This window comes from Eriocheir sinensis, chromosome 14 (genome assembly GCF_024679095.1).
Source record: "Eriocheir sinensis breed Jianghai 21 chromosome 14, ASM2467909v1, whole genome shotgun sequence".
In the NCBI taxonomy this organism is placed as follows: Eukaryota; Metazoa; Arthropoda; class Malacostraca; order Decapoda; family Varunidae; genus Eriocheir; species Eriocheir sinensis.
Window position 1 is genome coordinate 958014 of NC_066522.1, and position 15005 is coordinate 973018.

At 46.2% G+C, this 15005-nt stretch overlaps 1 protein-coding gene across 1 annotated transcript; it reads left to right on the forward strand.

Annotated features, from left to right (window-relative positions):
* Positions 1–1992: 1992 nt before the first annotated feature.
* On the forward strand, positions 1993–11313 carry LOC126998327 (uncharacterized). Its single transcript, XM_050859813.1, has 2 exons — positions 1993–4106; positions 8157–11313. The coding sequence occupies exon 2, from the start codon at positions 8160–8162 to the stop codon at positions 9846–9848; it is 1689 nt and encodes a 562-aa protein (XP_050715770.1). The 5' UTR covers positions 1993–4106; positions 8157–8159; the 3' UTR covers positions 9849–11313.
* Positions 11314–15005: the final 3692 nt, after the last annotated feature.

Below are 15005 nucleotides of genomic sequence, written 5' to 3' on the forward strand. Positions count from 1 at the left end.
ACCTTATGTGATGGGGTAGCAGATTCGACATCTTTGAAGGCGCAGGGATTCTTTGGGCAGCGCGGACGTAGATGGCCTTCCTCCCCGCATTGGTGACACCTCACGGTTGCTGTGCTGGGTTGGGCAGAGGTCTTGGCGGAGGCTCCTTGAGAGGGCTCTGAAGATTTCGTGGGCGAAACAGCCTTAGAGGAAGCTTACGGGTAGGCCTTGCGGGCAGACGACCAGTCGTCTGCAAGTCTCACTGCGTCGGGAAGATCTTTCGGCCAGAGCTCCTTGATGAAGATCTTCAAGTCTGGGGTAGGATTAGTTAGAAATTGGTCCAGGAGCATAAACTCCCGGGGCCCTTCGAAAGTGCAGAGGACGTCAGAGGCCTCCAACCACGCCTGGAACAACCGAGTCAGGTGGATGGAGAACTGCTGGTAGTTTTCCCCAACTCTAATCCTGGCGTGACGGAAGTCTTGACGGTAGTTGTCCGCCGTCTTACTGAACCCAGTGAGGAGAGCTTTCTTCAAGAGAGCGTAATCTTCGGTTATGTCAGCTGACAGAGAAGTATACAGTTCAGTGGCCTTACCCGTGAGGAGACAACCCAACCTTGCGGCGTAGCTGTCCTTGTCGATCCGCAGAAGTTCAGCCACCATTTCAAAGCGGACGAGGTAGTTGTTGATGTTTTCTCCTTTTTGGTAGGTGGGCAATTTTGGTCCCCGCACGTTCTCGCAGGAGGGAGGAGCCGATTTCCCCTGGGCGACGACACGGGCGAGCTCTATTTATTTTTCTACTTGCATCTTGGCGAGTTAGAACTCTCTCGGCAAGGAGACGCTTTTCTTCTCTCTCTGCAGCCCGCTCTTCTTTCTCCCTCTCGGCAGCCCGCTCTTCTTTCTCCCTCTCGGCCAGGAGGCGCTTCTCTTCGCTCTCAGCTAGGAGACGCTTTTCCTCTCTCTCGGCAGCTCGTTCGTCCCTCTCGATTGCTTGTTGTTGGACAACGTAGCGGCCGAGATCCTCACCCTTAAGACCCAAGGCTTCAGCCTGAGCCTTAAATACATCAAAACTGGACATTATTAGTATGGACCACAAAGCAAAAATAAACCCAACAAAGACAATAAGACCAGTAAAACCCCAATAAAGAAAAATACCAAATAATACAACAAGACCAGACAAAGAAAAATCCAACAAAGAAAAAGACCAAGAATATTCAACAAAGAACCCAAACAAACAGGAAGAACCCAAAACACAATAGGGAAAACAACGAAGAAAGATAAGCCAAACCCTGCAAAAAGGTATGAGTCGTAGTAACACCCAATACTCAAAGAGTGATTGAGTAACAAGGTCAGCACAAGGGTTGAAAAAGTGCTGTGGCAGCACCAACAAATCCCACCGTGGGCATACATCAGCCACAAAAGAACGGTGAAGGATTAACACTTACTTTCGGGCCGCAGACAGCAAGTGGCGCGCAAAGGCGACTTGTTATAGTAGGATATTAATCTATTATTATTATTTAATATCACCACGAATTAGGCATACAATTGTCAATGGAAAAAACCCACGACAGATAGATCACGCCACCTTATAGGAATGTCGTCCGTCAGTGTTTACTATATCAGTTTTGTATACTTCGCACTCCGATAGTGCGCAGAGGTCACCTTGACGTACGTGACCACTTGTAACAATTATTTTCCAACCTGTAACTCGGCACTCCTTCACGAGAGTCCGACTGACACACAACGACAGTCGCTCTCGCTCCGACGCTTCTTGTACATAAAGACTACGAATAGAATTCGCCTTAAGGAAGCTGAAGTCTTAATCAACGCCCTTTAAACGCCCCCCGACAAGCCCGTTACATTCGGTTGGCAGCGGTCCCCCCGCGCCTGTGCCTTCGCTACCTCGTTCTCCTCCAAGCCAAGAGAACTCACCAACAAACTCCGGGGACAGGCGTAAAAAGGAAGGAAGGAGTCACAGTCCTGCCGTCCGCGGCAACGCACCAGCCGTCCGCGGCAACTCACCAGGCGCCAGCTACGAGCACCTCACCAGGCGCCGGCTACAAGCAACTCTACAGGCGTCCAGCCTACAAGCCCCGAGCACACCCACAGGTCTACGCAGCCGAAAGCGAGGGCCACAATCTATAAGCCGCTCCCCTGCTTCAATCCAGCACTGCTACGAGCACTGCAAGCCACTCCACGATACGGCAGAAGTATTCACACCAGCAACGAGGAGGCACGCCCCGCTGACCTTGGAACACCCCACATGCCCCTCGCTCCACAGCTGGCGGAAGTACCGCCGCTGCCGGGAGCATCGGCCCAAACCTCTTCCGGCAAACAGTCAGCAAGGGTACCCGCGGACATCTCCCGGTGACTGCAAGCTGTTACCACTACCGTTTCCTGCAAGGCGTCTTCTCAAGAGGTTACACACCCAAGTCGTCTTATCTGCCACCGCGGCCCATCTCTTAATATAACAAGAACGCCGCGGCCATCATACGTCTGGCGGCAGTGTACCGGCACCTAGCCGCTGCCGCTCAATTCGCTGGGTCAGCAGTTTTCAACCGCCATTACGAGTCCTCCGATGTCCGCCCATCCCTCACCTCACACCGCCGCTGTGGCCGCGGCCAAGGTTTCCTGACGCGCATACAACGACTGCACGTACCCCAGGGCATCACAAACCGTCGCCCTCTCCACTACATCAGCTGATTAATCTTGGTATTTGTGGATATTCCCTTCTTGTCAAAATATGCCGACTCGGCTTATTTCATTATTGTTCCGTGCAAAGGCACGATTTTTTTTATTTTTGTGTTCCTAACACTTAATCAGTCATAATTGTGAGAGTAACGTTCATTCGCATACGATATTGATTCTTTCTTATTGTTTGCTAGCGAGTATATTGAGTATAGTGTGAGTTCCCTGATCAAAGTTAATCTTCATCAGTGTGCCCTGCCTCCGTTTTCTTTTCGCCGCTCGAGAGAAAACGTGAGCTTTAATGGTATACTCACTTAAAATACCACAGTGTTTATAGTTATTCTTTCATATACCCATATCATTATGGCATTCCATTATAACCTTAACTTCTATTACATCTAACAGGCACCTTGCTAGCCATTCTTTCTTGCCTTTTTAGGGTTTCGGCGCAAACTATTAATTCATACACGTTCCGTTTATTGGTTAATATTTACAGCTATCAACATATGCTCCTATTTTGTAAATGATTTACACCATAGTATGAACAAAGACACTCTCGCTAAACTCGGCGACACCTTTAAACAGTTGGCTCGTCCTTCAAGTGAGGAGGAATTGGAGCAAGGTGCAGACACCGGTGATTTAAATGTGGTAAATTTGCGATCGGGGGCTACGTACTCTTCCCTCCCAAGGGATAGCGCCCCTTCACCTCCGGGTTCGTCTGAATACTTAACCCCCACTCAGCCGATCAAAATGCCTGACGATCCACCTCCCCCCCTCCTCCCGGGGCCCCACCCCACTTCCCCCCGCCCCCGATTCGGGTCATTCCAACTCACGCCAGTATTCGACAATTCTCGGGAGGCGAGACCGACTTTTCGGCGAGACAGTTCCTAGATTTGTGTGAATCTGCCATCGTAAATTCCTCCATTACGGAAGATCATGATAAAATCGCTTTCATTCGGTCACGGTTACTTCCAGGCTCTCGGGCACTGAATTTGATGCAGTCCTCAGCGTTCGCTTCGGGGGACATTGGTGTAAACTATGAGGTTTTTAAAAGGAATTTCATAAAAATCTTCGGGGGCGGGAGTAAACCAAGCATCGTTAGACAGATGGCACACACGGTTGAGTCCCTCCAAAAAAATTCCTCAACAAAGCCGATTTGGGACGCCATGATTGAGGCAAATCAGCTGGCGGTTGACTGTGTCAAGAGCCTAGAAGACGCGTTCTGGCTTCCAGGGGGCTGTATGCAAAAGCACCAGGTGAAGACAGCTTTCGAGTTGTTTTTTTACTTATTTCATATTTCAGAGAAGAACCGCCGTTCTGCCCTTCCTTTGGCCTTCAAACCGAGCGGGAAGTTGGTTGACTTCGTCTCAGAGTTAGAAGTCAAGGTTCAGGAACACCCTCACCATCAACCCCTCGCAACGGCCGCAGCATTGCAAGCACAAAGTAAGGCATCTCTCACCTGTAGTTTTTGCAAACAATCAGGACATTCTGAACATTCTTGTTTCGCGAAACGTAGGGAATCAACACATTCAAGACAGGGCTCAGATAGGAGGTCAGGAGGTTACAGGGGCGGGCATCATTCATCACATAGGACCCCTAGGCCAAACCATCAGCGGAAGGCTGCCTTTTGCCTTATCCACGGGAATTGTTTTCATGATTCAGACAGTTGTTCTGCAATACAAAAGGCCAAGGAGGAACAGAAGTACAAGTCCTCAGCGGACAGTAAACCACACTCCTCTTCTCAGAATACAAAGACATGACTTCGTGACAGCCCCGAGGCTTACATCCAAGTGTCCGTTAAGGAAAATACTAATTGGGAGCAACTTGACTCCGTCATTGCCGCCTTGGGACGGACAAACATAATTGCCCTCCCTTGCAAGGTGGGCAAAATTTCACTCACCTTAGCGGTTGACACAGGTGCCACAGTCAATGGCATCTTCGACTCCGCTTACAGGTCACTGACACGACAGGCGAGTGGGGAAAATTGGCCGCTCCAAGAGAACGACCTGAATGTGGTAGGCGTGACGGGCACCATTTTGGGAATCCTTGGGCGAGTACCACTAACAGTCAGCTTACATGAAAATGTATGTCCTTTTCGAGATTTATTTTATGTCTCTAGCAGGTTTGCCTTACCTGTGGATGGGATCTTAGGATTAAACGCCATGAAAGACCTGCACATAACCATAAACCCTGAAAGCAACGCGATCGTGTATCAAGGCCGACGCATACAGGGGATGGTAAATCCATCGCCTCTGTCACCTGTAATCCCACCCTCAGAGGGACTGCCACCGCCCAAGTGTCACCTCTTACGGCCAACCCACACGCAAACATTGCAGACTTGTGGCGGACAGTAACGGCAGTCGTAGAAGGTCATCATATAGTTCCGAATCGTGCTGCAAAACTTGTTAAAATCCGTTTGCCTAACGCCCCTCCGACGGGCAGTGATGTGTGTATCGACGGAGCTCCTCACATACATCGCGTGACGGTGGAGGTAACTCTTGCGACAGTCAAGGAGGGAGGTTTTGCAGAGGCATTGGTTATAAACACGTCTGGATCCCCTGTATCCTTAAAACACGGTGTTAGATTATGCCAGTGTCTAGTGTATGGGAGAAATGTCGCCCCGGAACCAGCTGAATACCCTTCAGCCCAAGTCTCAGGCATATCCTCGGCATGTCAGGCTTCTCCCGAACAAGACACAGCTAATTTAGAGGCATTCCTAAAAGTTGCACACTATTCCGAAATTAAGCCAACCTTAGTCCAGCGTCTGGAACACTATCGGGGGGCGCTTGCTCTACCAGGCGAGCCGCTTGGAGTTACGCAGTGTGCTGAACACCACATTAAGTTAAAACCCAATACAAATCCTGTATATATCAATGCGTACAAGCTCCCCCACAGTCAGAGGGAGGTGGTGCAACAACTTATCTCTGAAATGTTAGAACAAGGTGTCATCAAAGAATCGAATTCCCCGTGGAATTCACCCTTGTTTCTGGTTCCAAAGAAAGACGGTTATTATCGTCCTGTGATTGATTTCCGGCGTGTGAACACCGCGACCGTGGATGATCATTTTCCGCTTCCCGTTCTTAGAGATCTTCTGATGTGTCTCGGTAGAGGAAATAAAGTCTTTACGAGTCTTGATCTGGTCAGTGGCTACTGGCAACTGCCCATGGCCCCCGAGTCACGTGAAATAACGGTTTTCAGCTCGCCTCATGGCCACTATGAGTGGACGAGGATGCCGTTCGGGCTCAAAGGAGCTCCCTTGACCTTCCAAAGGACAATGAACAGTATTTTTGGTGACTTGCTGGGCAACTCTGTCTATGTGTATTTAGACGACATCATCATAGCAAGTAAAGACGTGCATGCACACATGGATACACTAAAAGCAGTCATACACAGACTTCAAGAGGTCGGATGAAAGCTCAAAATCACCAAATGTGAATTTTTAAACCCTCGGATCAAGTTCTTGGGGCATGTCGTGGACGAATTTGGCATCCACACAGTGGACGATAAAATAAAGGCTATTGCCGAGTTCCCTCAGCCAACGTCTGCGGACAAGGTACGGTCTTTCTTGGGTGTCGCAGGTTATTACAGGCCTTTCATAAAGAACTTCGCAGCACGCGCGAGTCCCCTGACCCATCTATTAAAGAAAGACGTACCATTTCAGTGGCTCCCAGCTCAACAAACGAGCTTTGAGGATTTAAAGAAAGCGCTTACACAGGCTCCGGTCCTTGTCTTTCCGGATTTCAAGGACCCCTTTCAGCTTTGTACCGACGCTTCGGCTAGTGGACTAGGAGCCGCTCTGATGCAAACAGATAAGTCCGGCAAAAAGCATGTGATAGCGTTCGCCAGTCGAGTCCTTACAGCTCCGGAAAAGAACTATTCTGTTACCCACCTAGAGGCTCTTGCCATTGTGTGGGCTCTGAAGCATTTTCGTGACATAGTGATGGGGTACATAATTGTGGTGTATACGGACCACGCGGCCATAACTGATCTTTTCAAGGGAAAAAACCTACACGGTCGTCTGGCAAGATGGTTCTTAATGATCCAAGCATACAATCCGGAGATAAAATATATCACCGGGAAAACAAATGTGGTCGCAGATGCCTTATCTCGGAATATTCCGATAGGCGCGATTACCACCCCAGAGGTCATCCACAACTTCACTTCACCTGAGCTACACACTGCTCAGCGAGACCACCCTGTGTGGAAGAGGTTAATTTACGCCCTCAAGTCGGGAGACGAATCAAACCTTCCTGAATTGCCAGTTCCGTTTTCACAATTCTTCCTATCAGAGGACAACCTCCTTTGTAGGTCATGGCCAACCAAACCGGTACCTATAGACCAACTGGTCATCCCAGACAAATACGTCCCCGTGACGCTTAAGCTGGTCCATAACACACCCATTGCGGGTCACCCAGGAAGAGACAAGACGCTATCTGTCACCAGACAAAAATTCTACTGGCCCACATTACGGGTTGATGTAGAAAAACATGTCGCACATTGCGTCGTTTGTGCTGAGCACAAGGGGTCCGTCAAAGGGCCAGCACCTATGTTGCAATACCCAGTACCAGAGGCGCCATGGGATGTTGTTAATATAGACTTATTACAGTTCCCCCAGAGCCAACATGGTTCGCGCTACTTATTGGTGTGCGTCGACCAGTTCTCTAGGTTTCTAGTTCTAGCGCCTCTCAAGGACAAGACAGCCACACGCGTGGCCCATGCCCTCGTGACTCACGTGTTGTGTCCACATTCGTCTCCTCGAATTCTTTTGAGTGACAATGGCACCGAGTTTAGGAACTCAGTATTGAGCGAAATATGCGCTCAGTTTAACATCACGCAATCCTTCATCACTGCTTACCATCCAGCTGCTAATGGGTTGGCGGAGAGGGCTAACAGGAAAATCTTACAGGTCCTCAAGCCTATCGTGAACGATCTCCACGATAACTGGGAGTATTGGCTATCGCATATAGCCGCTTCCATAAATACGTCGGTAAACAGCTCTACGGGGAAGTCTCCCTACTACATCTTATATGGGGTGGAGAAACGTCTTCCGTACGACTTCCTAACAATCCCACAACAACCTCTCTACAACATTGATAGGTACGCACAACAGCAGATGCATATGTTTTCCAAGATACACTCAGAAGTTAGGTGTACGTTAAAAGCTACGAAGGTTGAAATGATGTCCCGGTGAATTTAAAAGAGGGTGACACAGTCATGATTAAGCAAGCGAAAAGGAGTTCGAAACTGGGGGCTAAATTTGTGGGTCCTTACCGAGTTGTTCGGAATGTCAGGGGAAATCGGTTCGAGGTTCTCGGGTCGAATAGTGGAGTCAGTCTAGAAGTTCACAGTGATCGTCTGAAAGTAATTCCCTCACCTTTGGACCTTGATATTGGTAATTCCCCCTCAGAGTCAAATGTTCAACAAGATAATCCCAACACCCATAGCTATAACTTGAGACCACGGGTTTAAATACTTCATTCCCACCACTTTCAGATCATGATGTTGCGTTTTCTGATCATCTTGTTGTCCCTCGGCTCCCTGCTTGCAACAACGCCCATCCACCTGAAGCCTGGTGCCCTCACGGCACACATAGGAGAGGTCTTCCTCATAGAAGATGTGCTCCTCGTAAAATATCCATATACTTCCTTGACCAACACAACTGACACAATCAGGATAGTCTCAAAAAAACTACTCGGCATGGCAGACGCCATACGGGCTACCATGACTAGGGAATCAAAGGCACCTTCTAGTACCAACTCTCTGACTCTTTTTCAACTACTGGAGGATAGGATTCTGTTCTTACGGGGAAAAGTTGATGAGGTAGACATGGATTATAGTTTTCACTCAGTTCACTCTCGGGTAAAGAGGGGGTTGCTCAACATCGTTGGGTCCGCCTCAAAGTTCCTTTTCGGTACGGCTACCGACGAGGACGTTCGCGGTTTGCGGGACCACTACGCTCATGTACTTTCCTTTGCTGCCCGAAATCGCAGGGTGATCAACGCCAATTGTAGAAAACTTGCGCGATTGCATACTAACATTGAGGAACTGCTAGAGCAGACAAATAAGATGGTAGAGGTTATCAACATAGTTGTCAAACAGATCGACCAGGTGAATCAGTTTCTCCTCCTAGATCAGGCCTTGCATGTATTGGAATACGTCATTAACTCCGTCGCAACGGCAAATCAGCAGGTTATTAGCAACATGGTTGATGCAGCGCACGGTAGAGTCACACCTGCCTTGTTCCCTCTACACGATTTGAGAACGACTGTCCATATCGGGTATCAAAATTATAGCCTAACACCTTTATTCACCCCAGACATGAGTCAATATTTTTACCCCTTGATTGAGTCCAGCCTCACCCCCGATGCCATAAGCATTCATGTTCCATTTCAGACGGCGGACGTGTTTGAGGCACACGAAATTGTCCCGTTCCCTTTTTCAGCAAAGGACAGTGTGTTAGCCCTGGACACGTCCCCGTCTCTTGTTCTAATCGCGAAGGATTTCGCTCTGTATTCAACGGGTAGCTACTCACTCTTGCAATACTGCAAGGAGACGGTCTTCGGGCGATTCTACTGCTCTGCGTCTCTCTTTGCCTTCCTACCAGTTCGGGGAGGGGTATGCGAGATCGCCCTCACCCGCGTGAACGCGTCTGACGCTCTTTCCCTGTGCCCTTACAAGCAGCTAACACCAACGCCTGTTTTCCATAAGAACTTTCAGGGTCTGCATTATTTTTATTTCCCTCAGTCATTCTATGTATCGGTCATCTGCCCGGAGGGTACCACTTATCAACGGGTTACTGGTCACGATGCCATAGCGGAAGCATGCTATATCCGCTCCACTAACATAGCAACGTACCCGTCCCGGATCCGTCTGGTTTTCACGGCCAATATTTCCCATCGAGTGTTTCCTCTACGGTCTCTCGATGACATTCACTTCTCCAGCATCTCGTATGTGACTAATTCCCTTAATTCATTGTCTTTCGCAAACAAAACAGAGTTTGCGGAAACCCTGGAGGAAACGCTGCATGATTATTTGCATCTCCCCTACCTGTACCCTGGATTTTTTGTACCAATATTCGTCAGTCTCGTTGTCATGTGCTACCTTATTAGGAGCCACTCTGTCCTGCACGATTATTTGGTTGTGCAGACACGGCGACTGGATGCAGGGAGGCCACTGGCAAGGTAGTTTTTCCTTTTCTCAGACAAGTCAGGGGACAGAAACCTGGCTGCTCCTATACTTAACATTGTACTGTTTCACTATTTTTTTTTTTTTTAGGAGCTAGATCAACGTTTCATTATCTGTAACTATGCCAGTTGATAGCTTCTTATACATGTGTCCTTGTATTTATCTTGAGAGATTTATGTTTCATGTCACACGTTGTGGTTTACCTCTCACTATTTATATTATAACTCCACATATGTTCTTACTGGCTCACATATGTTCTTACATAGCCAGTGTTTTAATGTAATTGTGCCATAGGCAGTCTGCTTGACCATAGATACATTCAAGAAGAGGTTAGATAAAGCCATGGATGGTGAGGTAAGGTGGAGTTGAGTGTACAGGAGCTGCCTTGTATAGGCCAACCGGCCTCTTGCAGACTCCTTACGTTCTTATTTTTGTATATCGCGAGGTCGCGATCACTGGCAGGTGACCGAGTAGTGTTATAGTAAGATATCAATGTATTATTTAATATCACTACGAATTAGGCATACAATTGTCAATGGAAAGAAGCCACGACAGATAGATCACGCCACCTTATAGGAATGTCGTCCGTCAGTGTTTACCGTCGGAGTTTTGTATACCTCCCACTCCGATGGTGCGCAGGTCACTTTGACGTACGTGACCAACTGTAACAATTATTTTCCAACCTGTAATTCGGCACTCCTTCAAGAGTGTCCGACTGACACACAACGACAGTCGCTCTCGCTCCGACGCTTCTTGTACATAAAGGCTACCAATATAATTCGCCTTAAGGAAGCTGAAGTCTTAATCAACGCCCTTTAAACGCCCCCCGACAACCCCGTTACAGACTTCACAAGCCAACCCTTCCGATTAGCAGTTGACCCAATCCTGGAACTCAAGGTTCTAGAGGATAACAATAAACAAGGTAAATAGTTAGACACCAATTTACTTCAAATAAATTAAAGAAACCCACAACAGCCTCACAAACACTGAAGTCAACAAGACGAAGGCTTCAGCACGCCGGACTCAACAATGATCCTTTGCACGGCTTCTTCCTCTCATGGCGTCCCGTCCTCAGAGTGGCAGTAACGAGGCAGCACAGCTTCGTCCTTGAAGTGGTGTAGACGTGGTAGACGAGGGAGGCGCAGGAGAAGGTGCGTCAGGGTCACGGCAGTAATGGGAGTCCGATGCGTGGAGAGGAGTGAGATAAGGCACCCAAAACAAGCCCATAGTTCTGAAAAGAAACGAATGAGAGTAGAGCTGGAACCAGGGCAGAAACAAGTAGTCAGTACGAGGCTTAGCTTCTGTCTGAAGGTGAAGGCGCTGGCCGCCCACCAAGTCGCCTCCCACAGCGGGTTGAGAAGCCTAGGTGGTTCGGTCGACCGAGGCGTCGAACGGCTACAGGCAAACGGGCAGCAGGAGTATGGTAGGTTGTTCGCTGCTCCTCAACGGCTTCATGGCGAACGAGCAGCAAGGGTGCCCCGGTCGTTCGCCTCTCAGTTGGTAGTTGCCCTCACACACACACTCTCTCTCTCTCTCTCTCTCTCTCTCTCTCTCTCTCTCTCTCTCTCTCCTCACCTCCATACACACACACACACACACAAACACACACAAACACACACACTTTTTATTCGTCACACCTAAGCGTTTAGGATAACATAAGAAACTCGCACATATAATCGAGAGAGAGAGAGATAGAGAGAGAGTGAGAGAGAGAGAGAGAGAGAGAGAGAGAGAGAGATTTACATAAAAATTCAGGTCACACAGAGACTGTAGTCCAGATTATAGTCTGCTTCATTTCATCTGTCCACCAACAAAGCGGTCATTTTGATAAATGTGGACCTGCGCAATTCTAGTTCGTGAATAACCTGTTATGATAGACATTCAAGTTTATTTTTCAATAATATATTTGAATGTTTATGTATACAAAACACAACTCAGTCGTTTGCATCGATAATCTAACATACAAGCTAGCACACGAAAAGACAAGCTTGTTGCAAACAACAAAGTCACATCATGCTCGAACGATTTATGTATTTTTTCAATTAATTAATTGATAGCTCATTTCATGTATATTAAAAGACATCTGGCTCTGTAAGTGCAAATAAAGGGTATCTTAATAATTTACTGCATGTATATAAAGATAAATATTCGTAATAATATGAAATAGTAAATAATAACTGTTGAATGTGATGCTTGGCTATTTCGAATAGTATCCATGTGATTTACATGTAACACATCAAAATTCCTTATGTATAGACATCGGATGTCACTGTATGTACCTGAATGAGATGAAATATGGGTATCTGAAAGGCTACAAATTGTTCGAGTATGATCAGACAATACGGGTCGATATACAATCTGTTCTTTCGTGTGCTTGCATGGAATATTATCGATGCTAAGCAGCATGTTTGCGGTTCATATAAGAGGGTTTGAGGGTTTTATATATACACAAACATTCAAATATATCACTGAAAATAAAAGAAAAAGGTTATCTTCACGCAATCACGAAATAATAATGCGCAGGTGCAACATCTACGTTCGCGAGTGGACAGATGGAATGGAACAGACTATAGGTGGTCTGTCTTTCAAGCTAAGTGATTCTACATTAGTCAGATAGCTCCAAAACTTTGCATTTCTACTTCAGTAAATATGAAGTTGAAGAAAGTGTCGGTCGAGCTTGTTTCTACAGGAGTCCATCGTGTTGCACTGGACTACTGAAGGTGGGAGTTTATTCCATTCTCGCACTACAACGTTGGCTAAGAAAAAATTTGTGCAGTCTGAATTTAATTGTTTACAATTAACTTTTGTACCATGATTTCTCGTTCACAAAGTGCCATCGATCACAAACTATTTTGATTTGTCCACATTCGTGAAGCCATTCAGGATTTTAAAACATTCGATGAATTTTCCTTGGAGGCGCGTTTCTCAAGAGAGAACAAGTTAACTGCGAGCCTTTCGTCGTATTGTCTGTTGCGCAAGTAAGGGATCATTTTTACTGCCCGACTTTGAACACCTTCTAATTCAACAATGTGCTTTGCATGGTGGGGAGACCAAAACTGTACCGCGTATTCCAAGTGGGGTTTGACTAAACTATTGTAAAGCGGAATTATTGTATCTTTATTTTTAATAAAAAGTCCAGCATTCTGTTCGCTTTATTTGCTGCGTCAATGCATTGCTGTGGGAATATAAGGTTTAACGCGATTTTGACACCCAGGTCCTTGACGCATTGAACGATCTTGAGTTTAACGCCACGCATTTCGTAATAGAACCTCTTGTTTCTTGTTCCAACTTGAAGAACCTGGCACTTTTTTTTTATATTAAAGGACATCTCCCTTCTATCAAACAAAGCTGAAATCTTGTGCAAATCTTCTTGGAAGCTTTGTCTGTCTCCGTCAGTGACAATCGAGTTACCAGTTTTTATGTCATCTGCAAATTTACTAATGAGATTATTGATTATAACGTCCACATCGTTGATGTATATAATGAAGGGCATTGGGCCAAGAACCAAGCCCTGAGGGACGCCACTAATGACAGGCGCCCACTCTGAGTTAAATCCATCGATCACCACTCTTTGCTGTCAGTTGCTCAACCAATTCGCGACCCATTCGTGTACTGCCAATACCTAGTTGCTTTAATTTATAAGGTAATTTATGGTGTGAAACTTTATCAAACGTTCTCCATTGATTTGGTTACGTCATAACTGAGAAGAGGTCGTTATAAAAGGTCAGTAGGTTTGATAGGCAGGATCCTTTGTTACGGAAGCCAAGTTGTGAATCTTTAAATTAATGAGTGGCTTTCAAGGTAACAAAATTTTGTCTCTAATTATGCTCTAGAGTAGCTTACCTATAACTGAAGTTAGACTAATAGGCCTGTAATTACCTGTTTTTTTTTTTCTCCTCTCATAAAATCGGTGATACGTTAGCCGAGGCTTACGAGAGGCCTCGGTGTTACGTTTGCCGAGGCCTACGAGAGGCCTCGCGTTATCCCTTTTCCAATCCGAAGGAACGATAACTTGTCGCAAGGACATATTAAATACGATTGTGAGAGAGGAGAGTATTTCGCCCTTTGTTTCTTTACTTAAGTAGTATGGGATATACATTGTCAGCTCCGGGACGTTTATTTGTTTGAAGGGATTGGAGAGCATTTAGGACTTCATCGGTAATTATTACAAAGTTAACAATGCATGAACGAGATTTACGTTAGTACTGTTGTCGTCACTGGTGTTGGTACTGGTGGGAAGACTGCTAGTATTAAATACCGAGGAAAAATAATTGATTAACAAGTTCGCAACGTGTTGGATTTCAGTCATTAATTCACAGCCACTGTTAGCTAGAGGTCTAATTCCACCTCTGATCGCCTTCCAGTTGTTTATATAAATGAAAAAGGATTTCGGATTATTTTTACAGTTGGCTGCAATGTTTTCTTCGTATCTACGCTTTTCCTGACATACTAATCTTTTTACTCGTCGCCTGGGACCATGATAAAGTCTAATGTTTTCGGGCGTATTTTGCTCTTTCTTTAGCCTATACGACAAATTTCTCTCTTTAACTGAATATTTAATTTCGCTACCAAAACAAGGGGGATTTTTATTAGTGTTACTTCGCTTCTCGCAAAACGGGGCAAATGTGTTCTGCTGAGTGAGTATTTGATTTTCAAAGATTAGCCAGGCTTCCTCTACGTTGCAATCATCTGATAGATGCATTTCTGTTAGTTTTTGTCGGATTTCTACCAAATTTGCTCCATTGAAATTGGGTACCATTACGTTATTTTCAGCCACTGTTGTTTGAGCTATAATGTCGACGCGCATTAATGTATGAACGCAAGAACCGAGATGTTCTCCTACCGTAACATTACTGACCAGATTATATTGGGTTCCTATAATAAGGTCTAGTATGTGATTTTGTCGAGTTGGCTGAGGTTGACTTAGGTAATTATCCTCTAAATATTCGATCATTCTATGTGACTCGCTTTATATACCCGACAGTGTCGCCCTGTCAATATTTTTTTTTTTTTTTTTTTTTACAGCAAAGGAGGCAGCTCAAGGGCACAAAAAAGTAAACATTAATACAAAAAAAAAGCCCGCTACTCGCTGCTCCTAAAAAGAATCCAAAGAGGTGGCCGAAAGATAAGTCAGTTTCGGGAGGAGAGGTGTCCTGA